Raw genomic sequence first — 27,682 nt, 5'->3', positions numbered from 1 at the left:
ATTCATACAGGCTCTGACAATACCACAACACCCAAGACGGTAGTTGGTGCCACTGCCCTAGTCAAAGGCAAGAAATGTAAGAAAAAACGGCAGATTTTCCATCCCAGTCCAAAATTACCACCAATGATATTTCGTCGGCTGAAGAAGAATTTCAGTATTCAAACCAAGGAGATGATGAAACTCGTTTCTCAGGTTTCTCACGAATTTACCACTGTGCAATAATGCTGTTTTTAACTATTACAATGACCAAAATAATCTGCCCGCCAGTCCTTTAACTAGCCTTCATAGCCCCTTAAACCAAATTGACTGAAAATATATTTACACATTTGATTTTGTGAAAAATGTGAAACTTTTGCTAACGGAAGAAACCAAACTTAATTTAATTTGCTTCAGCATTCGAAGCATAAGGGATAAGTGGGCTAATTTTAAAGATTTAATTTTAATTAATGATTACTGCCCTTTCGACGTAATTGGAATAACGGAGACATTGCTTTCAGGAATTGATGACACCAATGAATTTTCCCTCCCTGGCTTTTAAGCTCTTCATATTGAAAGAAAATTAACCTAAGTCCTAGAGCGGCATTTCTCTTTACATCCGGTAAAGTCTAAAATTCACCAGGCTATTAGACTGTGAATCCTTATTCTCGCAATCTATAAACAATGGATGTTTTGATGAAACAATCGTAGACATAAATGTTGACGAGAATTCTTTTATTTTTTCGTTGTTTTATAAACCACCTTCATTTCCGACGCCTTTCTTCTGTAATCTGTCTGATGATTTTTATAGTTTTATTAATTTACCACAAAAGAAGGCTATAGTTTTTGGGGACTTCAGATGTAATTTACTAAATGTTAGCAATAATAATGATTGTGATACCTTCTTTGAAACATTTACCTCAAGTGGTCTTCTACCCACAATCGTATTTCCTGCTAGAGTATATCCTTTGAGGTCTACAGCTACTGTAATTGATAAAAAAAATTTTATCACTTCCCTGGGAAACCACCTGTCCTCCAAAATAGTATTTTCTGACATGTCAGACCACTTTCCAATCTATCTCTCCTTACCAGCTGCTCAACCCTCTAGAACTAATATTCCTACGTCTAATAGAATATATAATACTCTGAATATGAACAGGTTCACGGGTAGTCTGAAATCCTTTGACTTGCCCGAGGTTTCGGATTGTCAGGATGTCAATTCAACCACAAACGGTTTTACACAGGAACTAAGTGATCTTATCAGTTCAACCTTTCCAGTCCGTAAATCAAATAAAAGAACTATCCGTACACGCCCCTGGATGTCCAATAGCCTGTTAATCTCTTCATACCGTAAAATTGACCTATATAAGATAGTTTGCAAAACCAGTAACGTTATTGACCTAACTAATTATAAAAAATCCAAAAACTTATATACCAAACTCATCCGGGAAGCCAAAAAAATATTATTATTCAAAAATTCCTCACTGCAAAGGGAGCTTGCAAAAAATTTGGTCCAAAATAAATAAAATTCTAAAAAAAAAAAAGAGGAATTCCAAGATCTTCACCTATTAACCATAAAGACATCAGTGGCAGATTTATTGGCCAAATTTCAGTACCGGAAGCCCTTAATAGTTATTACACTAATGCTCCAAATGCTAACTCCAGCTCCCCCTCCCAGACAGTACACCCTAGAAAGAATTCCAGATCCGTTTTTTTCTCTCCAACTGATAGTAAAGAGGTACTTCAAGTTATCGAATCTCTGTCTAATGGTAGTACACCTGACTTCTTTGGCATAAGTAATAAGCTTCTTAGGACTATATCTTCCTATGTTTGTGAACCCTTTGTGCGCATAGCAAACCTGTCTATGACCATTGGAGTCTTCCCAGAAATATTTAAATCAGCAATTGTTATCCTGATTCATAAAAAAGGCGATCCGTCTGAGATAAGTAATAATCGTCCAATCTTACCTCTCCCAATTATATCTAAAGTGCTCGAGTGAAATATATTCTGACGTCTTTCTCCCTTTTTATTTGGGATTCATCCTTCAGATTCGTTGATTTCTCCTCATCAATATGGTTTCCGTCCTAAATTTTCAACTGCTCATGCAATAATCGACGCCACATAGTTTATATGTTTCCAATTTCAGCTTAAAATACTGCATTGGGCTTATTTCTGGATTTTTCCAAGGCCTTTGACATGGTTGATTACAGTGTTTTATTATGTAAACTCAACAACTTAGGGATTCATGGAGTTCCTTTCTCTTGGTTAGGCTCTTATCTCTCTGGTTCAGTACAGAGTGTGAGCCTGGGTGGGCTGACTTCGCATCCCCTACCTGTTCAGAAGGACGTCCCATAGGGCTCTGTTCTTGGTACAATACTTATTCTCCTTTATATTAATGATTTGGTTACGGACCATGGTCCATCAGTGCACCCAGGACTTTTTGCTGACGATAGCAACTTTTTCATCACTGGCCCTAATTTACCATTCGTCGTCACCTCTATTGATATCCTTCTGAATAGAGTACAGGCGTGGTGTCTCGTTAACTACATGACCATTAACGCCAGGAAAAGTCAGGCTGTATTGTTTTGAACCCCTTAAATAAAAAATGAAGCTCAGTAAGCAATTGACTTCAAATATTCTAAAAAATCTCCTTACGCAAGTCAAAGTTGCCAAGTTTCTTGGTGTCCACATAGACTCCTCCTTATCATTTGAAACACATGTTTCTTACATCAGAGCCATAATCTTGCGACAGGTAAGTATGATTAATCGTGTGAATTATTTTTTTCCTCCAAACATCCTTGTCACCTCTTTATTACTCTTTTATCTAGCCATATACCTCATACTGCAGATCTATTTGGGGCAAAAATTATCCTTTAATTACCAACAAATTAAAATCTGCCCAAAACCGTGCCGTCAAAGCAGTTTTTTGGCTGCCCCGACTATATCCCACCCAGGACTTGTAGGGATTTTGGTATTATCCCTTTTGAACAAATCATCAAAAAGTTTAATTTATCCCTTGCGCACTCCTCTTATCATAAAAATCTACCTCCCCAACTATTGTCTTATTTAAAAGTGATAATTCTGAAGGCCTCTGTCTCCGATCATCAAACCTTTCCTTCATTTTCCCCAAGTGGGTCTCTAGTTCCGCCCATCTATCCCCCATTTATGAATTTACCCTGCAATGGAATATAACACCCTCCAGTGTCAAACTATCCACAAGTTTTTGCGCGCTGTATAAAAATGTAAAAAAGAATTGAATATTAAAATTCTCTAACTTTTTATTTAATTTGCTTTAATTACCTGTGTTTTCTCTTTCTTTTTTCTTTTTCATTTATACTTTTTTCTTATGGTCCTCAACAAGTTCGCTTCAAGGATCTTTATTATTATTGGTGTTAAGTTTTATTTTGATATTTGAAAAATTGATTTAAATTGAATTAATGACAAAAACTGGAACTTTTCGAGAAGCCAGGCAGAAGGTGCCTCCTCCACTTTTGTAGACGTATAAGCATATACCATTCTTCTTCTTGCTTGGATTTGTAAACTGACGCCTTTCCATAATCTCATCATCTGAGTCGACTATCGGCGATGCAGTAGGTTGCTGCAACTGATTTTGCAAGTATATCGGATGACTTTCATCTGCTAACCACAGAAAAATTCGTTACAATCGAGGGTAAGTGACGTCATATGTCTACAAAAATTCAGTCATTCCAAAATGAAAATAAAGAAAACATATAATATTAAGGACAGACACAAAAAGGGAAAGTAATAGTGGACAGTGGTACACAATCAGGGATCTGTAAATAAACATTGTTTGTTTTGGAATAGACATGATTATCGTTGTTATTCGCCTTGTTGTCCATAAGCGTTTAGACAAACACATGGCCGGATATGTATTTACTGTTATCTTTTTTAGAGAGAGCCACCCTAGCTGAGTGGCTGGCACACTGGAGCTACAGTCTTAATGCCTTTGGAATGCAAGTTCATGTCTTGGTGTTGTCAAGACCTAAATTCTGGCTTGGAGTGAGGCTCAGTGGTCTGACTCTGCAAGCTCAGCCATCTGAAATATTTGTGTTAAGGCAATGACATTTGAGACCTGAGTCTTAATCCATTTGGGCTAGATTCATAATAAACTACAGTAGCAACTATACTCTCTTACAGATCACAGTCGACGAATTTAAGGGATGCTGGAGCACAGCATTATAAGTGCGATCTTTAGTAGCTTGACATTTGAAGATAAGGATTAAAAACAACTAGTGCCACTGAATGTGAAGTATCTAACCACTGAATTAAACAGGCAAATCACGCCAAAAATGCAAAAAATCTTAATGAAAGTTACGCCATCAAGTGTATCAGAGAGGGCTATTGCTGATATTCTAAGTCTTAATATACGAAATACAGAATTTAGTGTTTTTTCAAAGAAGAATAATCACTGATTGTTTGTTTGATTGTTTCTCTTGGAATGATCACACTGAAGAAAGTACCCTTGGAAAATCAAGAGAAGGCTCCTTTGAGCGGACGTAAGAATTATAGTGCCCTTCTATGTCACAAAAAAGACATATATTTATATCTAAAATTCGAAAAAAATGATTTTTCAACTGAAAGTAAAGAGCAACATTAAAAGTTCAAACAAACAGAAATTATTCAGCATATGAAGGAGGCCACCCATTCATCGTCTCTTGCTTTTTAAATTGAAGTCTTAAAGTCCTTCGTTTCATTCAAATATTTCTCATTCAAATTCTGTGGCTTTTGTTTTTGAGCAGTCTTTCTTGAGAGATTGGTGCAAAAGTTAAACTTTAGCGTAAACAGCGAGGACTGAGTAAGAGGTTATCCCCATAAATACAAAATAATTTCTGTTCTCTTTAAGTTTTAATGATTAATTTACTTTCATTTGAAAGACTTAGTTTTTTATTTAATTTATTAGGATCTTTCAAATCATATTATGAAATCCCCCTCCCCCTGTAAAATTTCCCCCAAAAAAACATAGCATCCCGAAAAGCTTCTCCCTGTGAAAAATTCACCCCGTGGGAAATCTCCCTCCCCCTCATAAAATATCCCCAAGAATGTCCGTATACTTCTCAATAACAACCACTGTATGTGAACAATGGCAAAATTACACAGATTACAGCCCTTGCACAGATTCATAGAAGGGCGTGACATTCCCAAAGACATAGTTATCGGACTTTATCAGTCTTGTTTTTAAATCAATACTTTCATCAGTCAATTTTCCTAACGGAAAAAGATTTGATCCATCAAAAAAGCTGTTCCTTGCGAAACTATTTTACCGAACAATTTTTTTTTTACTGACTGGCTGAAAACATTGGGAAGTTTTAACATCCCCCCAACGAACCCATACGAACATCCTGTTTGGGTTGAGTTTTTTGCTAATAATAATACTAAATTTATTTTATTCTATTCCAGCACACATTCACAATCGACTATGTGGTATGCAGAATGTTACTCCTAGTGGAAAACCTAAAATCCGAAGTTGTTCAACTTTATCTTGGTTTTTGTTATCACTGTTTCTTTTCAATGCTTTGTATTGGCCGACCATCATGCATATCTCTGGGTATCTTTAGCGGCTCGCTCTTATGGTTTTACTTAAACCATCTAAATTATTGGCAGATTGACGTCGATATTAGTGATTTATTTTATTTTTAATTAATTGTATTTGTTGCTTTTTGTAGACTTTATTCATATAGACTTTCAGCAGCTTCTCAATAAATTTAGAAAAAAAGTTTCTTTTTAAAAGAATATAAAGAATGACATTGAAGATTAAAATATATATAATTTTAATAAGTCTTGCTCTTTTAGAACCGCCATAAAAATTTCATACGTTTAATGTTTATAATGTTATCAAAGCTACCTTTTTAGAATTTCTCTAAGCCAATTCTTTGATAATAAACCAGATAGGCAGGTTCCTACTTAACACCCTATTTTACTGTATTCCGTCTAAATCACATCCCATAGAACTCCCAACCTTTTTCTAATTCACACTGGGGTTAGTCTAAAAGGTACTCTATGTATGTTGTTATTAAGAAATTGAGTTACAATCAAAAGTTTTATAATGTGTTGTTTTCTAGTTTCCCATGACAAATTTATTTACTGAATATATTTGTTTTAATATCCGATTTTCCAAAAATTTGTGGTAGTATTTGAAATTGTACTAAAAGATCTAAGATGTTGCACAATAGATATAGCACTAATAGATGTCACAGGATGAATATTGTACTAATAGATATTGCACATTATAGATCTGACGCAAATAAATTTAATTATATAAGTATCTCTTTATTTTGGTGCAAAGTGCTGCTATAGGTTTTTCACAAAACATAAGCCTTCCGGAAGATAAACCATTAGTAGGAAATTTCAGCTTTTTATTTAGTAGTTTAAAATATAACTTTTTTTAGTAAAAAAGCATAAGAAAATTTATGAATGTCCTTATTTAAATTATGACACAACTAATCCTACTATAGAACAAGAAGTATAATATTTAAAAATATAGCTGTGCGAAAAAAAAAGTCACGTAATATTTCAATAATGACTTATTATAATGCTTCAAAACTCACTTATTCTAGTGACTCAATTTCAATAAAGGTTACAATTCCACTGTGATCCAATAAACCAAACATAAGCCTGCTATTTCACATATTTTAACTTAAGATCAAGTTCCCTTTAAATTGGCCTTAAAAATTACCAAGTCATAAATTGAAGTGACATTTCTTTGCTTCAAGTATTGAAGAACATTTGAAATCCGAATAAACAACCTGACTTAATTTAGTTCAGACAAAATAAAAAAAAGTACATTTGCGACGTTGCGTGTTTTGAGAACAGGTTTCGGAAGGTAAAGGAATTGCTAATTTAATTAAAGGCTCGGGATTGCCTTGAATTTAGAAAAAGGACAGAACAAAAATGTAACTAAGCGAATCAAAATTAATTACCAAAATGAATAAATGTATAGATCTGAGAGAAATAAAGGTTGTTTTTTGTCAAGATCAAAATAGGAAGAAGATAGACTTTTTGGTAAGTAACCTCTCTTTAACTTTTGTGGCAACCACCTGTCTTGTCTCAATTTCTTCAGCTGAGTTTCAGTTAAAGCCTTTTGAATTCCCTTTCGGGTTTTGGCCGTAACTTTAGCTAGAGCCTTGACTTCTCCTTAAAGGAGTTACATCTTTATGGTATTAGATTTATTCCGACTTTGTTCCTTTGATTATTTCATTTTATTTATGTATACTCTGACTACTTCAGAAAGCTATAATTGCCCTTTAAATAGCTCAAGGTTTTCTTAGATTTTACTTTGATTCGGGTACAGGTTTTACAATGTCCTCTCATCCCTTTTTCTTAGTCAAGGCAGAGTCAGTCGAATCTATAGCATTATTGAAAGACAACTAAATGGGAAAACTAATTAATCTTATGATCTATCCCTTGTTTTAAGGACCTCTGTGGGACTTTCACAAAAATTAAAATTATTTTTAATTGAGTGGCAGTGAAAGTTTACCCTAAATATTGAAACACAATTACGTACTTTCCCTTCACTATGTGAAACCTATAATGACTCCGTAAGTATAGTTTATTTTAACACTAGTGACAAACCTCTTAATTTACCACAAGGCAAAACCGTGGGTACATATGAAATGACAAACAACCACTATTTGATAAATAAAACCTTTTTAGCGGTAGGTTCAGTAGAAAATACTGCTGAAGCCTTTTCTATAGGGTGCGATAGAGGAATTTGGGGACATCACGAATTTTTGAACAGAATTAAGACGGGCACTTTAAGCTTAGAAAGAAAGCAAATCGTTGAAAAGCTTTTGTTAAAACTGAAGCGAGCCTTTGCAACTAGACCTTATGATGTTGGACAGAATGAGCTCCCCGGAAAAACGTAGAAATAAACCAAAACATATCTATTAAATGCGTTAAACAATTTCCTTTACCCTTTTTTATGACAGAATATTGGCAGAAACAATTAAATGAAATGATCAGAGTAGTTATAATTGAATAAAGATGGTCAGAATACAGTGCTTCCATTTTTTGTACAGGAGAACCAGGCAAAGATGGGAAGGTTCCATCGAAACATTTTTGGGATGAAACTAATAGCCCATTTCATATAGATCTAAGAGCACTAAATAAAGCAATAAAAGATTCACAGGTGGGCATCCTTATAATTTCAGAAGTTAGTTCTTATCGTTCTAACAAACCAACTTTATCTTAACAATTGACATTCAAAATAGTTTCAGCCACTTTAACTTAGCTGAAAAGAGGCAAACATGTTTTAGTTTTTCTAACAATGGAATTTCTTAAGTGCTTAAAAGTGTGTCACAACAGTTGGTTTACTCACCTTGCGCCTTTGTTGAATTCTTAAACCAAGTATAAAGGCCTGATTTTTTTTTTTTGCCTAGTCATATAGACAACTTAACAATACATACTTCTAAGACTTTTGAGAAACATTTAAAATATATTTAACTAACTTTCCAAAAAGCTATAAAGTCTAATCTTAGACTTACTCTTGGCCAGTCAGAATTCTTTCAGAAGAATATGATTTGTTAGGTTCCCACGTCTCCGCAAATGGAGAAAATCAACAAACGCAAAAACAGTATTCCATAAAAAAAAAATAGAACCACCTACATATATTATAGGAATTAGGTTGTTTCAAGGCATTACGGGTTATTATCGGGAATTTTACCACAATTACACAAAATTAGACGAGCCTTTGATTCGTCTAACCAGAAATAATGTCCCTTTTATTTTCGGTCCGGAACAAATGGAAGCCTTGAAAAGATAAACAGAACTTTCAAACCGTAATAGTATTTTTCTAGAATTCCCTGATAAAGCCAAGGCATTTTACCTTGTCACAGACGGCATCAGAAAAGTGTATTGCCTCAATTTAAATGCAATGATGTGAGGAAATTGAACGATTTCGGATAGTTGCAATCTATTCAAAGGCTCTAAGTGGTGCAAGCTCTTATTTGATAGCCTTTTGATTTGATAGCCATAACAAACATCGATACAGGGGTGAACTCAGTATTGAAAGTACTGAGGGGGATCTTTCCTCTAGGATAGGAGACAAGCCCATCAGGTATAAACGTTTGACCTCTAGATCTATCCATGGCAAAGTGGATGAGTTCATTTTTGGTATGATCGGTCCAAACACATGCGGATACGAAGGGGGGATAGTTTCGTTGCAGAATGTCATGTAGATTAACCTGAGAAAAGTTCCCTTTGTAATGGCTGTAATAACTTACCGAGAAATAAATTGAAGTGGCATTGCTAAATTTAATAAATTGATAAAATTGACAAATTTAATAAACTGATAAAATTGGCAAATCTAATAAATTGATAAATGATAATTGAATTGATAATGATAATTAAAATAATGATGAAAAAATTGATAAATAAATAAATTGATAAATTGACATGATGAAAATTGATAAAATTAATAAATTGATAAATAAATTGAAGTGGCAGAAATAAATTGAAGTGGAAATAAATTGAAGTCTTTGTTTCAAATATGGAATAATATTTGAAACTCCAATAAATAACATGACCTAATTTAGTTCCGTCCTACTAGACAAAAATAGTAAAAAAAAAAAAAAAATTGCGACACTACATGCTTTAAGAACAGACTTTGAGAGATACTAAAAAAATCTAATCAAACAGTTCGTGGTAACGAACTGTAGTAAGGAGCGACCCGGCTCAATAGCAACCAAAAATCTAAAAAATGGGGTTTTGATATTAATAGCTGCATCAAAAGAATCACATTTTAATGCTGATTTTAAATATATAAGTTTAATCAAGTTTAGTCTTAACCATCAAAAGTTACGAACTTGAGAAAATTTGCCTTATTTTAAAAAATAGGGTGAAACAGCCCCTAAAAGACATAGAATCTTAATGAAAATCACACCATCAGATTCAGCCTATCAGAGAACCCTATTGTAATATTTTTTTTTTTTTTTCCAAGGGGTCATCGTATCGACCAAGTGGTCCTAGAATTCCACAAGAGGGCTAATTCTAACGGAAATTAAAAGTTCTAGTGCCTTTTTAAGTGACCAAAAAAATTGGAGGGCACCTAGGCCCCCTCCCACGCTCATTTTTTCTCCAGAGTCAACGGAACAAAATTTTGAGATAGCCATTTTGTTCCGCATAGTCAAATACCATAGTAAATCTGTCTTTGGGAATGACTTACTCCCCCACAGTCCCTGGGGGGAGGGGCTGCAAGTTACAAACTTCGGCCAGTGTTTACATATAATTATGGTTACTGGGAAGTGTACAGCGTTTTCAGGGGATTTTTTTTTTAGTTTTGGGGGTGGGGTTGAGGGGTGGGAGCTATGTGGGAGGATCTTTCCTTGGAGAAATATGTCATGGGAGAATAGAAATTCAATGAAAAGGGCGCAGGATTTTCTAAAATTACTATAAAAAAAAACAAGGAAAAAAAATGGAAAAGTTTTTTCAATTGAAAGTAAGGAGTAGCATTGAAACTTAAAACGAACAGTGATTATTACGCATATAAGGGGTTCTAAAAATACTTTAGCATAAAGAGCGAGGTATTTAGGAGGAGATAAATACCTCGCTCTTTATGCTATAGTATTTTTAGTAATTTCAACTATTTATTCTACGGCCTTTCGGATTCAGGGGTCATTCTTAAGGAATTGGGACAAAACTTACGATTTAGTGCAAAGAGCGAGGTATTAACGAGGGTACAAACCCCCTCATATACATAATAAAAATTTAAGAATATAAAAGTTTGTTACGTAAGCTAATTTTTAAGATACGTATATTTTTTACTAATAAAAACGTTCGTTAAAAATTAAAATTTATAGTTGCCTTTTTATGTGACCGAAAAATTGCAGGGCAACTAGGCTTTCCCCACCCCTTATTCCTCAAAATCGTCTGATCAAAACTAAGAGAAAGCCATTTAGCCAAAAAAGATATTAATATGTAAATTTCATTTTAATAATTTATGTGTGGAGAGCCAAAATCAAATATGCATTAATTCAAAAACGTTCATAAATTACATAAAAAAAGCTAGTTTTTTTTAACTGAAAGTAAGGAGCGACATTAAAACTTAAAACGAACAGAAATTACTCCGTATATGAAATTGGTTGTCCCCTCCGCAATCCCTCGCTCTTTACGCTAAAGTTTGACTCTTTGCCACAATTCTACTTTTTAAAACAATGAAAAACTTTAGCGCAAAGAGCGAGGGATTGCGGAGGGAACAACCCATTTCATATACGGAGTAATTTCTGATCGTTTTAAGTTTTAATGTTGCTCCTTACTTTCAGTTAAAAAAAACTAGTTTTTTTGTAATCTAATTAAAGGCTAAGGATTGGCCATGATTTAGAAAACAGATGGAACAAAAAAATCGCTAAGCAATCAAAATTAAGTACCAAAATGGATAATATATACGAATTTGAGAGTAATAGGGGATGCCTTCTGTCTAGACCAAATTAGGAAGCAGAGGAGCTTTTTTATGAGTGACTTCTCTTTGACTATTTGCAGCAACCACCTCTCTTGTCTCAACTTCTTTAAATGTAAAGTTAAAATAAAATTACAGAGCTTTTCTGTCACTTCGTCAAACCAAGATATCTATAATTTGTGTTTTGAGCTGAGTTGTCAGTTAAAGCCTTTTGAATTTCCTCTTGAGTTTCCGCCCACACTCTAGTTAGAGCCACGTCCCCCCCCCCCCCTTTGATGACTTAGGTTTTTAGTTTATTAGATTTACTCTGACTTAGTTCTTTTGATAAAGGCATTTGATTAAGCTATATTCTGACCTCAACAGAAAGCTGTGATTACCATTTAAATAGCTTAAAGTCCTTCTTAGATATTACTTAGATTTGTTTAAGAATCTTAAAAAATTCTCCATTCCCTTTTTTAGATAAGCTAGTGTCAAATCTATAGCATTATTGAAAGATAACTCAATCTAAGAAGTGATTAATCTTAAGATTTTCCCCTTGTTTTAAGATCCCCACTTGAACTTTTCCCAAAACTGAATATTACTATTAATTTAGCAGTAGTGACAATTAGCTTAGAATGATCAGTTACTAGAGTGCTGGGTGTATCATAACAAGGAACAGAAAGCTAATAAGGCTTCGCCTTCCCCCTTCAGCTGTGTCTCTTGGAGCTTGAGCTCAGTCTTTTAATAAATCTCACGCATATAATTGAAATCTCCTTGACATTGGCTTCGTTTAATTCCTAGATTTGTTCTCTGGTGTCTATATGGTGCAGTCTGAATCCTCAGGAAAGGTCTGCTAAAACCATCTAACAAGGGGCTCCAACAGCATTACTGTGTATACTTTCGAAATGATATAGTTTTGCTAACCTGAAAAAGAATGGATTTACAATTTTGAAAGGCCTATAACTATTTTAAGAAGGGTTCTCAGTGCTCAAACAGAGGGGGAAGCCCATTGAACCTTTGAGCAAGCCAGGGAAAACACTCTGATGTCCAGGTAAATTTACTGTTACTTTTCAGCCTCCCAACATTAGAACGTTAACTTTTGTCACTAAGAATTGTTCACACATAATAACCCTTTATACTCGACGTCTTTTTTGAAAATTTTTTTATACCAATAGTTACATCAAAAGAATCGCATTTTAATGCTGATTATAACCCTTTATACTCGACGTCTTTTTTGAAAAATTTTTTATACCAATAGTTACATCAAAAGAATTGCATTTTAATGCTGATTTTAAATATATAAATTTCATCAAGATTAGTCTTACCCATCAAAAGTTATGAGCCTGAGAAAATTTGCCTCATTTTAGAAAATAGGGGGCAACACCCCCTAAAAGTCATAGAATCTTAACGAAAATCACTCTATCAGAGTCAACGTATCAGAGAACCCTACTGTAGAAGTTTCAAGCCCCTATCTACAAAAACGTGGAATTTCACATTTTTTGCCAGAAGACAAATCACGAATGCGTGTTTTTTTCCCTGGGGTGATAGCATCGACTCAGTAGTCCTAGAATGTCACGAAAGGTCTCATTCTAATGGAAATTAAAAGTTCTAGGGTCCTTTTTAAGTGACCAAAAAAATGTAGGGCACCTAGGCCCCCTCCCACGCTCATTTCCCCCCAAAGTCACCGGATCAAAATTCTGAGATAGCCATTTTATTCACCATAGTCGAAAAACCTAATAACTATGTCTTTGGGGACGACTTACTCCCCTGCAGTCCCCGTGGGAGGGGCTGCAAGTTACAGACTTTGACCTGTGTTTATATATAGTAATGGTTACTGGGAAGTGTACAGACGTTTTCAGGGGGATTTGTTGGTTGGGGGAGTTAAGGGGAAGATTTACGTGGAAGGATCTTTCCATGGAGGAACTTCTCATGGGGGAAGACACTTTCAATGGAGGGGGCACAGGATTTTCTAGCATTATTTAAAAAGACAATAAAAAAATAAATATAGAAAGTTTTTTCTACTGAAAGTGAGGATCAGCATTAAAACTGAAAACAAACAGACATTACAACGCATATGAGGGGTTTACCTCCTCTTAATACCTCGCTCCTTACGCTAAAGTGTTTTTAGTAATTACAACTACTTATTCTACGGCCTTTGTGATTCAAGGGTCATTCTTAGGAATCGGGAAAAAATTTAAGCTTTAGTATAAAGAGCGAGGTATCGACGAGGGGCGGGCCCCCTCATTTACGCAATAAAAACATACGAATGCAGAAGTTCTCTTCGTAAGTTAATTCGTAAGTTACGTATATTTTTACGTATGAAAACCCCGTAAAAAATTCAAAGTTAATGCCTTTTTAATTAATAAAAAAATTGGAGGGCAACTAGGCCTCCTCCTTCGCTCCTTTTTTCTTAAAATCTTTCGATTAAAACTATGAAAAAGCCGTTTAGCCAAAAAAATAATATGCAAATTTCGTTTTAATTATTTACCTGCGGAGGGCCAAGATCAAAACATGAATTAATTCAAAAACGTCCAGAAATTAAACAAAAAAAAAAATTTTAATGAAAGTAAGGAGCGACATTAAAACTTAAAACGAACAGAAATTACTCCGTATATGAAAGGGCTTTTCTTCCTCAACAGTTCTTTACGCGAAAGTTTTTTACTTTTTTAAAAAGTAGAGTTAAGAGAAAGAGTGAAACTTTAGCGTAAAGAGGGGGCGTTGAGGAGGAAAAGCCCCTTTCATATACGGAGTAATTTCTGTTCGTTTTAAGTTTTAATGTCGCTCCTTACTCTCATTTAAAAAAAACTTGATTTTTTTGTTTAATTTCTGGACGTTTTTGAATTAATGCATGTTTTGATCTTGGCTCTCCGCACATAAATAATTAAAAAAAAAATTTGAATATTAATTTTTTTTAATAGCGTAAAGATCGGAGCGTTGAGGAGGAAAAGCCCCTTTCATATACGGAGTAATTTCTGTTCGTTTTAAGTTTTAATGTCGCTCCTTACTTTCATTTAAACAAACTTGTTTTTTTTGTTTGATTAAAACTTAAAACGAACAGAAATTACTCCCTATATAAAAGGGGCTGTTACCTCCTCAACGTCAGGCTCTTTTCACTAAACTTTGACTCTTTCTCTCAATTCTACTTTTTAAAACAGTAAAAAACTTTAGCGTAAAGAGCGGGGCGTTGACGAGGAAGCAGCCCCTTTCATATCCCAAGTAATTTCTGTTCATTTTAAGTTTTAATGTCACTCCTGTCCTCCGAATATCATGGTGTAATTTTCAGTAAGATTCTATGACTTTTAAGGGGTCTTTTCCCCAATTTTCTAAAATAAGGCAAATTTTTTCAGCCTCGTAAATTTTGATGGTTAAGTCTAATGTTGGGTAAGTAACGTAATTATGGGTCTCAACGTGAGTTTTGTCACAGAGCAGTGTACTTTAAGTGTAGTTATTTCCTTTTTTTAATTAAACCCAATTGAACCTTAAACCCTGAACCTAAACTTAATGAAACTTGTATATTCAAAATCAGCATTACGATACAATCCTTTTGATGTAACTATTGTTATAAAAATTCAATTTTTTAGAGTTTCGGTTACTATAGAGCCAGGTCGCTCCTTACTACAGTTCGTTACCACGAACTGTTTGATATCGAGGGCAAAGTTTCATTATGACTCTCAGTATGTGTGATTTTCCTTACGAGAGGGCTGCCGTTAAATTTCTTCATTTGTAACGCCTAGAATGTATTGTCACCACGCTTTGCATGCTGGGAGCAGGTCATGAAGGTCATACATTTTCACCTTGCACGATATAGCCTACAGTGCCATCGCATACCCTCAATTTCTAAAAGGAAGAAACCTCTTCTGGACTCTAGTTCTCTTGAAATATATATTAAAATAAAATATAAAATAATAATTGAATCTTAAAAATCATAACATAAAAAAGCATTGTGTCCCCCTTGAATTTGACTCGAATAACTGACCCCCATCGCCCCCAATCCCGCCTCAACGGTCCAGCTTACTCCCCCGTTTTTTTATCATCTTCCCTTTCATCAAATCTATATCTGAGCTTAAATTTTCTTTAATTTCTCCAGCTTAAATTTTCAGCTATTCATGTATTATTTAAGCTGAGAAGCACTTCATCAAACTTCGTGAAATATATATTAAATTATTGTTTTTTAAATAGTTGAACTCTAGAAATCGTAATTCTAACAAGTATTGCATCCCCCTTAAGTTTGATTCTAATAGTTCATCCCCATTGCCCCCACCCACCTTATGGTGCGTAAATCCTTTGCTTTAAAATTTTTTAAACTTTAAGAGGATGGGCCCTCCTTAGGGGGAGCCTTACACGTTATGAAAAGTTGTTTTATATTCCAAAAGATGCCAGTTCAATTTCCCGCATGGAATTGGCACTAAAAATGCACTTTATATTTAATATAAAATAAAGAATTTCCCCATTCAATTACTTAAAACAGCTATATCAAATAATAGTCCGGCGGAAAAACTAAATTAAACTTTAGTTCAAATCAATCTCGTAATGGCAAGCATATGTAGTTACCTGGTGAAATGCACCCCCAATTTCACGGCTCTTAATTAACTCTTGTTTGTACTTTATTCGACATATATACAATCGAATGGGGGAGAGGGAAGGAGATTTTAGTTGTTAGTTTCCTACATAAAATCCTATCAGCTTCAACTTAAGTGTAATCACCTTTCTGGGGGGAGGGGGGTGTACTGTTATGGATACAGGTCATCTGGGGTGAAAAGATTTTGGGAAGCAAAACAATTCTTGCGTAAGCCTTACGAAAACAAGTGTTTTTGACCCTCAAAACTACGTCATTGACAAGGTTGTTTGAATCTACATAAATAAATATTAGACTAACGTCTTGAAACGTTTTTGGGAGTGCTGAGATCATTTTTTTACCTTTGAGGGCTCCCCATTTGACTAGCGTCTTGAATAACCTCATGGAGGGCATGCTAATATTTTACTAACCCTACGTCATCCTCCTTTAAGTTTGCATAAATAACCAATAACATCTGCAAAAAAATGACGTAACCACCATCTCGGTGCAATAGTTTAAACGAACAATATCACCTGTGTCTTGGAGAAGGTCCTGAGGTAATCACTGTTAAACCTTCCAAGTGATTTTAAACCACTATGACGGAAAAAAGAGTGGCTATTGGCATGTTAGTATTTGTGTGGGCCTTACTTTTTATACTGACAACCCTCATAAAACTAAGAAAAAAGCCTATTTTCTAGAAATACAGCAATGTATGTATGTATCTTTGTAGCATGTTTGTACATTTAACTAAGCTAACTTAGCTCACGGGTCAGACAAGCTATATTTGTTCATCAAATAGGAGTTGCGGTCCGCGGAGGAACTCACAATAGAAACTTAGCAAATTAGAAGAAAACGCGTTTCATCCTGAGATGGTCAGATTCACTTAATATAGGGTAAAACGGCACTAAATGCACAATATGTCGCAGGACGACGCTACAGTAAATCCTCGCAAGACGGACTCTGATTAAATGAAACTGAGAACTAGCAATTGTACCATATGCGCGACGGATTTTAGTTCCCATATTTTACGCATCAATAGCCAAGTTTTGTTCAGATTTTTTCCATTGGGAAGGCCAATATAATTCAACTTAACGCAAGGCTTTACTTCTTTACTATTCAGATCTATAGACTTATCATTTAAGTCTATAGACTTATCATTTAAGCCCAATATCACTGTATTTTTTAGATATCACTAAAAAATGTTTTTTTCTAGCCCACTGGTAGTCCTAATAATGTTAAAAATTTCCTTTATATATACAGCATGAAGAAAGTTGGCACTGAGCAGAAAGCACTGTATTTTATTGTAAACCATGGGAGAAACCGGGTGAGCTTAGAGTTCCTTCTGAAAGTGCCACATAGTAAGTAACCATAAAGTATTTACAACTTCGTTTCTTGGTTTTTCACAACCATTCCACAGACATAACTAAAATTTCGAAGACTGACAAGCGGATTTGAGGCTCTCGTTCTGGACAATCCAACTTTTTTGGTTCCAGATCTATGCGTTCTCAGTGGGACAGGGAGTTTCTCGGCATTTTTTAGAGCGTGAATGAACTTTGCACAATAAAAATTTAGTTCGATACGAATATCAGACTCGTTCATCCCTGGTTGCCGTTGGAGCGGTTGAAACGAATTTCTGATTTTATCTAGCAGACAGTCACACTTCCCTTCGAAGATACCCTTATCAATCTTGTCCCAAGATTTAACACGTAAACATTTTGATTTCCTTTTGAAAATTTCAAAAGAGGGAGTATCTCGGATGGGGATCGACAGGAACAAAAGGATATGGTTGCTATATTCACCTTCCAAACGGACTTTAGCAATGAGTTCTGAATTGTGAGGATGGAGAAAGACTACATGGTCAAGATTAGAAGTCCTTCCCAAAGTTTAAATAAACGAATAATTTCAGACTTTCGGTGCAATCGAGTAACCGGGTGGTAGAATAGATAGAAACGCTTCAGCTCTAGCACCAGAATCCTCAAGTAGATCACAGTTGAAGGGTCTGATAAGCATACACTTTCTGTTCACCTTTTCGATCTTTTTTAACAGTTTGGACACCTTTCTGCAAGCGACAGCAAATTTTCTGTAGTCTGTTTAGGTTCCAACCTGTAATTGGTTGGAAGATAAAGATCGACTATTACCAAGTTATAAACCGTCACAGCAAGATAGCAATCACACATTTAAAACAATTCTGATTGACTGCTTTTAGAAAGATAACTCTCTAACCATTTCCAATCTTTATTCAAGTGGTTTTGTCTTTTTGCCATATTTATTCACGAACGTTTCTTTATTGTTTGAGTTTTTTGCCCTAAGTTTTTACTTGTTTCAACCCCTGCTTCTTAATTTTTTTAGTTTTCGTTTTTAGTTGTTAAAATTGTAATGTTGTTTGCTCAATTTCGTATTTTTAATTTTTTTTGTGCTCATTTGCTTAACTGTAAATTTAAACATGAAGAGAATAAGTGTTGAGAATATACGGAGTAGAATCTGAAGCCGAAAGTTTACAGCAAGCTGAAATCTTAAGAGTCGAGCAGATTATAAGATGAGCAGTAAGATTTCAAAAAAATACACCCAAACCACGTCTTATTGCAGGGGCAGCGAGGTATCCAACCACAATTGCGTCCATTGACCTATCTTTAATTCTAGGGGAAATTAGAAATAAAATTTATAGCCGACTGTTTTGGAATTAATTTTTTTTATTTAATCCATACTGAAACGTTAATAATCCATTACAAGTGATAGGCTCTTTGGCTATGGTTTCAGCTCAAAGAGTATGTTCATTTGATTTACTTCATAAGCGGGGGAAATTTGATTTTTGAATAACTTAGCTTAGTATTTAGCTGTATTACAGTTTTTGAAAAAGTGATTTCTTCTTTTCTTTCAGAGTTTACCCTTATAGATCCAATGTACCCTTGCAGCTGTTTTGTATAACAGCTGCAAGGGTATAAACATTTTAGTATAAACAGACACTTAGTAGCAAGAAAAAACAAATGAAAATAGTAGTGGCTACTAAATGTTAAATGCAGCATAAACAGGCTACTTAGATATAGATATCTTATCCACTTAACAGCGAGAATAACGAAATCGCTCAGAAGAATCTGATAAATTCCAAACACTTGAGATAAGCTTAGTTTCAAATTACAATATATTCACCTGGTCTTGGGAATCATTAAGAAAAAAAGGAGAGTGTGGTGCTGAGTTCATGGTATACTAGCATCAACATCATGAGTTTATTTTTAATTTTCCTTACTGTTAGTTTAATGCAAGACTTTGACTTTGCTTTTGAGTTGATCTTAAGCGTAACAATTAATGCAAATATTGATTTATATCATATAAAAACAAGTATTATGCAAAAACATTAACAAAAACGAAAGTAACAAGTTAGCTGTGTTTTATGAACCAATACAGATCAGATTCCATTCAGCTCTATTACATGTCTGAGCTTTTCTTCATGTCTCTATTACTGAGCTTTTCTTCATACTCAAATGTCAATCTACCTCTTACTAAAATCTCAACTGAAGCAATGGCATCTTGTGTTTTTAGATCATTCTCGATTTCCTTGATATCTAACACAGTGAAACTACTTATTTTCGATACTAAATAACAATCACTATTCAACAAAGCTTTTCTTATAACTAACGTTTCAGTATTCAGGGCTGATATATAACGGGATAGCACCTAAAGTAATTTTGATCCTATAGCCTCTGTCAAATTACTTATTGTATGTGCTTCTCTGCGGTTTGGGGGAAGAGAACTTTTGGGTGCCAGTTTCATGATGGGGAAGGTGGGCAAGGAGGAGTTTTGTTCACTAAATAGACAATACATTCAGTTTTCAAATTGAATTTGAGTTGGCAGATCTATTAGGAAAATGGAGATTATACTGAAATCCTGTCGATTAGTTTTTGAAGGATAATAAATAAAAAATAACTAAGAAGAGACATTAGAACCTATTCAATCTTATTTAAGAGTGCAAGCACTATTTTCATCGAAATTATTGATTGTTGTGACGTAGCAAAATAATGTGGGTTTATCAATTGCTTCAGCAAATTATTTAAAACTACTTCGAAACAGATTTCCTACTAAGGATGGGCAAAGGATCGTACTTTTTATGCTTTTGAACGAAAGAAAATCAAAAATAATGCTAGCCCTATTTAAGGTACCAAAATTAAAAAGAAAAAAAACGTAAATCTGTTTAGTTTCATCATTATTTTCCTATAATCTTGACTATAATTTTTTCTTGTGAAGGTTTTAAAACAGCTTAAGGCTGGAAATTTTAAGTAAAATTTGATGGTGCCGGTAGTAGCCAAAGATTTATTAAGAATCTAAGAATCTCTATATGCGATTGATAAAATTTTTGCACTTTTTTCTAGAATTCTTATCAGAGTCTTGCTTATTTATGAGTTTATTTATTTTTCTGCTGGTGCCCTTTCTAGGGGAAATTATAGCGAATCAATGAATTCTTACAACAGTTTCAATGGTCGGAATTATACCATAATTACCGTTGACTCACATCAAAATTATGACAATCAGTTTCAAGGACACTTAAATGCAATTTTGCTACTCATCTTGAAAAGGTTCAAAATGATATGTAATTACACCTAAACTCTTTGTTACTAGTTGAAAAGTTATCACGTGTATAGTTGATGAACTTCCGGATATGAAGTGTAACTGGAACTCACTGGAGAGGTTTCCTTTGTAATGGTGAACATTTTTTGTGGGATTTCTGTCTGGAGCTCAAAGAAAGGAAATGGTATAGTTATTAAATTCAGAAGATACTGAGAATAGCACATAAGTACATATACAATTGTCTGTGAAAACCCTAGTATTTAGTCAGCATTAATTCCCAGGAACATTTCCTTTATGTGTGTTCCTTTGTTTTGTCAGATCTTTTTCGACTTTGTCTGTCCATTGTTTCTTTTGTTTTCAAGGGGTGATTGTATCAACCCAGCGTTCCTAGAATATAGTGAGAGGGATGACTCAAACAGAGATTGAAAGTTCTAGTGCCCCTTTTGAGTGAACAAAAAGTTTGGAAGGCAACTAGCCTCCCTTCCCAACCCTCTTATTTCTAAAATCATCTGATTAAAATTTTGAAACAGCCATTTTGTTCATCATAGTTGAATGGCCAAATTTCTATGCCTATGAAAATAACATGACCTCCTCCACACAGCCCCAAGCAAAACGTCTTGAAATTCTAAAATTTGCCGGTTGTTTACACATAGCATTTGTTATTGGGAAGCATCCATACATTTTTAAGGTGGGAAGACCAATTTTCTGTTGTTTTCTTTCCACGGGGAAATTTTCAAATGGGGAGGGAAGTTTTCAGGGGGAGAATTTGTCAAAGGAAATTATATATTGGGGAAAGTTTCCAGAATTCCTATTCAAAGTTCCTTTTTTATTTCTTGCTTTCTTTTTTCTCTCTCCATTTTACGCGTGTAATCGGTAAAGGTAACTGTCCTAGGTAAATTTCCACCGAGATTGAATTTTCTAGTGGATATATCCATGAGAAGGCTATTTCTTCGTGGAAGTAAGACCAGATTCCCTGAGATTATTTAAAAACGATTAGAAAATAGACGAAAAAACAATTTTTTTTTTTACTTCTTTGGGTCACCCTTAAAGCTTACAAAGAACAGAAATTATTATGTATATAAAGGTGGTCGCCTCCTCCTCAGCACTTTCCTCTTAACGATAAAGTTTTAATTTTGTCCTTATTCTTTAAGAACGACTCGTGAAACACAAGGGTCGTTTAATTGGAGCAATAGGAAGCTTTTTTCAAACGCACTGAAAAACTTTAACGGTATTTTAAAATATATTTCTCTTCATTCTGACGAATCGTTAGTTTATTAGCATAATAGTTCATTGCGCTGCATTTCTTTGTTAGTGACTGGATTTATAAATTTAATATTAAAGTGATAGCCGTCAGCTCCATCCCAAAAAATGATAGGATATTGTAGGCCCTACAATGTAGGGCATCGTAGTATTGATGAGTTTCAGGAATTCTTGTCAAACGATCGTTTCACCTATGAAGAATAATATCTCGAAGTGAAAACTTATCACCGACCATAATAATTGCCACTTAGTTGATAGTTGGAGCATTGTATCTATGCACATGTTCGCCAGCAGGCGTTTTGTCAGTGCAAATAACAATTTTATGTATATCAGTAGGCATCAATTCGATTGCCCGTTTGAACAGACTCACTAAATTATAATTTTCGTGGATAAAATGTTGCAAGTGAGAAACGATAGTCCTTTCAACGTCGGAAGAAATTCCGCACCGTGTGGATTCAGCATTGCAAAAGTTTGCCCTTGTGACTTTTATATAATTAATAAAAAAAAACTAGTTTTTTTAACTGAAAGTAAGGAGCGACATTAAAACTTAAAACAAACAGAAATTACTCTGTATATGCAATCGGTTATCCCTTCCGCAATCCCTCGCTCTTTCCGCTAAAGCTTTTAATTGTTTTAAAAAGTAGAATTGTGGCAAAGAGTCAAACTTTAGCGTAAAGAGCGAGGGATTGCGGAGAGGACAACCGATTGCGTATACGGAGTAATTTCTGTTCGTTTCAAGTTTTAATGTCGCTCCTTACTTTCAGTTAAAAAAACTAGTTTTTTTTTATTTAATTTCTGAACGTTTTTGAATTAATGCATGTTAGACTTTGGCTCTCCGCACATAAATTATTAAAATGAAATTTGTATATTAATTCCTTTTTTGGCTAAATGGCTTTCTCTTAGTTTCTATCAGACGATTTTGAGAATTAAGGGGTTGGGAAGGAGGCCCATTTGCCCTCCAATTTTTCGGTTGCTTAAAAAGGCAACTAGAACTTTTAATTTTTAACGAACGTTTTTATTAGTAAACAATGTGCGTAATTTAAGAATTAACTTACGTAACAAACTTTTAGATTCTTACATTTTTATTATGTATACGAGGGGGTTTGTACCCTCGTTAATACCTCGCTCTTTATACTAAATTGCAAGTTTTGTCCCAATTCTTTAAGAATGAATCCTGAATCAAAAAGGCCGTAGAATAAATAGTTGAAATTACTAAAAATACATTAGTATAAAGAGCGAGGTATTTATCTCCTCCTAAATACCTCGCTCCTTACGCTAAAGTGTTTTTAGAACCCCTCATATGCGTAATAATCTCTGTTCGTTTTAAGTTTCAATGCTACTCCTTACTTTCAATTGAAAAAACGTTTTCATGTCTATTTTTTCATTGTTTTTTTTTATAGTAATGCTAGAAAATCCTGCGCCCTTTTCATTGAATTTTTCTTCCCCATGACATATTCCTCCAAGGAAATTTCTTCCCACATAGCCCCCTCCCCTAAACCCCACCCCCAAACCTAAAAAATCCCCCTGAAAAATTCTGTACACTTCCCAATAACCATTACTATATGTAAACACTGGTCAAAGTTTGTAACTTGCAGCCCCTCCTCCAGGGATTTTGGGGGAGTAAGTCATTACCAAAGACATAGTTATTATGGTTTTCGACTATGCGGAACAAAATGGCTATCTCAAAATTTTGATCCGTTGACTTTGGGAAAAAATGAGCGTGGGAGGGGGCCTAGGTGCCCTCCAATTTTTTATTCACTTAAAAAGGGCACTAGAACTTTTAATTTCCGTTAGAATGAGCCCTATTGCGACACTCTAGGACCACTTGGTCGATACGATGACCCCTGGGGAAAAGAAAAAAAAAACAAACAAACAAATAAACACGCACCCGTGATTTGTCTTCTGGTAAAAAATACGAAATTCCACATTTTCGTAGATAGGAGCTTGAAATTTTCGCTATAGGGTTCCCTGATACGCTGAATGCGATGGTGTGATTTTCGATAAGATTCTATGGTTTTTAGGGGTTGTTTCCTCCTATTTTCCAAAATAGGGCAAATTTTCTCAGGCTCGTAACTTTTGATGACAGAGACTAAATTTAATGAAACTTATATATTTAGAATCAGCATGAAAATTCTATTATTTTGATGTATCTCTTAGCATAAAAATTCCGTTTTTTAGAGTTTCGTTTACTATTGAGCCGGGTCGCTCCTTACTACAGTTCGTTACCACGAACTGTTTGATCATGGAAATTATGGGGTCGAGGTGGATATTGGGGACGTTGAACAGTACATCCAATTTGACCCTTACTAGAGTCCACATATTGTTAATGAGTTATTCAAACGAACTACTATTCATCGAAAACTTTGACTAGATATCTAACTTTTTCACTTACTTTTTACACTTACTATATTTATTTTTACCCTCACTATATATTTTTAAGATTTAGCGAGAAGTTAAGAAATTCATTTGGCACCAAGCATTAGAATTGGCATAATTTTGTTTAGAATTTTGAGAATATCAAGAGATCTAAATTATTTGCTTAACATTTTTAATGTATTAATTAAAGTAATCAGGATTTTTATTCAAGTATACTACGATGTAAAAACGTAAAAATAAAAAAGATTCGCAGAGGAAAAACGATTTTATTACTTGTACAAATGATGGAAATAAGCCTATATGGTTTTATTCAAATACGAGACTTTTCAAAAAGAATTCCTTGCAGAATAACATTAATCACTTTCATTCAATTCCAATTATTTTTTTTTCATATATAACTTGTTGAATGAAACAAGTACAACATTTTTATTCATTTCCAACTAGTTTTTTTTCATATATAACTTTTGAATGAATCAAGTACCCAAAAAGCCTGAGAGATCTTATTTTCAATATTAGGCAAATTTTTTCAAAGTTTGAGAACTACCATTCTAATCTACCATTGCAATATCACAAGGATCAAATTATTTTGGGCCAGTACAGTGAAAGGGTATTATTTTCAGTTTAGCAGTTTTGTGTATTAAAATTTTTTCGGTATTGGTGGATTTCCAAGGAATTTTAGCTTATGCTAAAAAGAAAGAATCATTTTGGCAGTTAGAAGTAGGCTTTGTAATATAATTTTTAATTTATAAGCCTTTAAGGGCCTTGAGTAATACAAAAATATCCAGCAGTAGATAAACTATAACCAAATTCAGGCACTACAAGGCATCAGGCTCACAAGGTATTATAAGGCTCATATATACGAAAGAAACATAGAAAAAACTGCTAAATAACAGACAAAAAAATCCAACACGTCATTGAAATGTTCCCAACAAGGGTGATAAACAGTGACTGAGTTATGAAATTTATTGTTTACCAAAGGAAAGAGGAAATTCACTTTCGGTAATTATTAAATATATTATTTAAGCTATGTTGAAGTTCGGTTACATAACTCTATAATGCAAGAGCACTTGTGGCTGAAGTGTCTTAGTACCAAAAATGAACTCTTTCTATGAGAACTTAATACTTGTTTTTCCTCTAATTGTTTGCACCATTTGTCTTGATCAGAGGTAAGTCTAATTAAACACAAGTCGAAAATTTTGCTGGAATAGGAATTTAATACATCAAATTTTGTTTGAGCCTTTAAGAAAGATAGCTTATTAGATCCACATTATGACCTTTTCAGTGCAAAATACTTCTAAACGTATTAATAACACTAGTCAACACTCAATTTTCACCTTCTGTGTCTTACTTCACTTTAGATGTAGCTTCCAATCGCATATTTCACAGGCAATCAAGCAGGACTATGCCTTCAGTTATTCAGATCGTACTGACTTTAACCTTTGTTCAAAATTAGTACCAAATTAGATGGTTACATTTTTTCTCACCCAAAAAAGTTTTTAGCCTGAGACACCCTTGAAAACTATCGAATTGTGTCTCCCATTTAACGACTTCACCTGATTTGACTTGTTTTTTTATAGGTTATAGATTTCTGAGCATATTATTATCCTATAATTTTAAATAGAGGTAGAAGCTCTTGTGATGTTTTTTTTAATGTTATATTCTTATCTCTTGGTTACCCCAATTATCCCAGGTTGTATTTTGTAACTCCAGAAGCCCAATACCGGGATTCAGGAATCAGTACTCAAGGTCCTAGATTCCAAGCTGTGAGACCTTTCATTCTGGACCGTTTGCACATTAAGCATGGTTGACGTAAACCTGGTGTCCTATAGTTCGGTACCAGCCCCTCATCAATATTTAGTAAAACTGAAACAGGAAAAATTAACAGTTTTCATTTAACAAGGAATTTCAGGCTGGATAGCATTGATTAAGCATCCTGTAAAATCATAATATATGAATTGCTGTAGTTGTAAAAAAAATATTATTGTGAGAACAAAATTGTGTTCAGAAAGAGTGTTTAGCAACACAACTCGAGCAAATTTCTCCAAAGACAAAATTTTATTTTGAGGAGAGACTTATAATCTGTAAAAACATGAAAAATAAAATAAAATTGTTTTTAGGCATTCCAGGAAATAAGTGATTCATATATTTTTCTAATATTTTTTTTGAGAAATGACAAAGTAATAAAATATCTTTGTGGGAGAAAGAAAATAAAAAAGTGGAAGCTCTTAAAATTTAATATTGTAGGTAGGCTATTGATCAAAAGTTCCAAGAAAACGGAATGGTTGTGTGCTTTAGAAAATAAAATGAAATTGAAGAAAATCGAGGATTATAATGAAAATATTAAGGCCTATATTTTCAAACGAAAAATATTACATATTTCAGAATTATATCTTAAAAACAATACAGAAAAGAATGACATGTTGCATTCAATTCAATGGGTTTGAGTTCTCCTCTGTGATATACACCTTGGGAACCAAGTCACTGGATCATATTAATTCCTCACTTCAATATATATTAATGTTATAATCTTTTCAATTTATTTTCAGGTTATCATTTAATATATATATATATATATATATATATATATATATATATATATATATATATATATATATATATATATATATATATATATATATATATATATATATATATATATATATATATATATATATATATATATATATATATATATATATATATATATATATATATATATATATATATATATATATATATATATATATATATATATATATATATATATATATATATATATATATATATATATATATATATATATATATATATATATATATATATATATATATATATATATATATATATATATATATATAATTCCATATATATACAATTCCTCCTTTTTTGACAACTCTAGACTTCATAGGGTTAGATTTGTCAGCAATCCACAGTTTTTGCAAATACTTGAGCACGTCTGATTTTATTCTTGTCTCAAGTTGTGGGAGACCACTTTCTGATAGTAAAAATACCACTGGGGTAGTTTTCCTTGCTCCAGATGCAATTCGGATAGAGCTATTTTGAATAACTTCCAGTCTTTTCAAGATTAAATGAATGCCAGAACTATATATCACTGAAGCATATTCAATTTTTGCTCGAATATACATATGGTGCTACATATCGAATATGTGGGTATATCCACATGTGTCTTTTTCCACAAAAAGACGCAATTCGGGTATATTTATTATTTTCTTTCTAGTGAAAATTATCATCTTATACTTGTGATGAGAAAAATTTGAATCAAGCCCCTCAGTTCAATGTTCAGTCTGTAGTAATGTTGATCTAACAATCTCCATTGACTTTTCCAAAGTTCTTGTTAGTGCAGTGCCCATAAAGAATTGTCATCAGCAAATATCCATCCCTTTTGAAACCCTTTCTTCAACTGGAATATTGAATTCTTCAATATTAAAATATTTAGGGACAGGATCACTTCCCTGTGGGACACCCGTCTTCTTTTAACTAAATTATTAGACATTGTAGCATCAACTCTGGTTGTGACTCCTCTCTTTCTTGTAGATAGCTGTACG

General features: G+C 33.8%; 2 protein-coding genes across 7 annotated transcripts in view; both read left to right on the top strand.

Moving 5' to 3' along the window:
- Positions 1 to 6,259, top strand: part of LOC136041620 (gamma-aminobutyric acid receptor subunit beta-like) — a 76,512-nt gene extending 70,253 nt beyond the window's left edge. Inside the window, exon 8 of the mRNA XM_065726656.1 lies at positions 5,395 to 6,259. Within this exon, the coding sequence (XP_065582728.1) occupies positions 5,395 to 5,552 (158 nt within the window). The 3' untranslated portion in view covers positions 5,553 to 6,259. The remainder of the gene's footprint in view (positions 1 to 5,394) is intronic.
- Positions 6,260 to 6,872: 613 nt separating this feature from the next.
- The window catches only part of LOC136026333 (glutamate-gated chloride channel alpha-like), an 83,480-nt gene continuing 62,670 nt past the window's right edge, over positions 6,873 to 27,682 (top strand). The window contains exon 1 of one of the 6 annotated variants that reach the window (XM_065702785.1): positions 6,873 to 6,996. Coding sequence is in view for 2 of the 6 variants with exons in the window: in XM_065702766.1 (XP_065558838.1) it covers positions 25,072 to 25,115 (44 nt within the window). In the remaining 4 variants the exon portion in view is untranslated. Of the gene's footprint in view, positions 6,997 to 12,173; positions 12,417 to 20,641; positions 20,665 to 25,042; positions 25,116 to 27,682 lie in introns of those variants that run through there. The other 5 variants (XM_065702775.1, XM_065702818.1, XM_065702796.1 and 2 more) reach the window with 5 other exon arrangements.

This window comes from Artemia franciscana, chromosome 1 (genome assembly GCF_032884065.1).
Source record: "Artemia franciscana chromosome 1, ASM3288406v1, whole genome shotgun sequence".
Lineage (NCBI taxonomy): Eukaryota > Metazoa > Arthropoda > Branchiopoda > Anostraca > Artemiidae > Artemia > Artemia franciscana.
The sequence above is the reverse complement of the archived record's forward strand: the minus strand, read 5'-3'. Positions and strand labels throughout refer to the sequence as shown.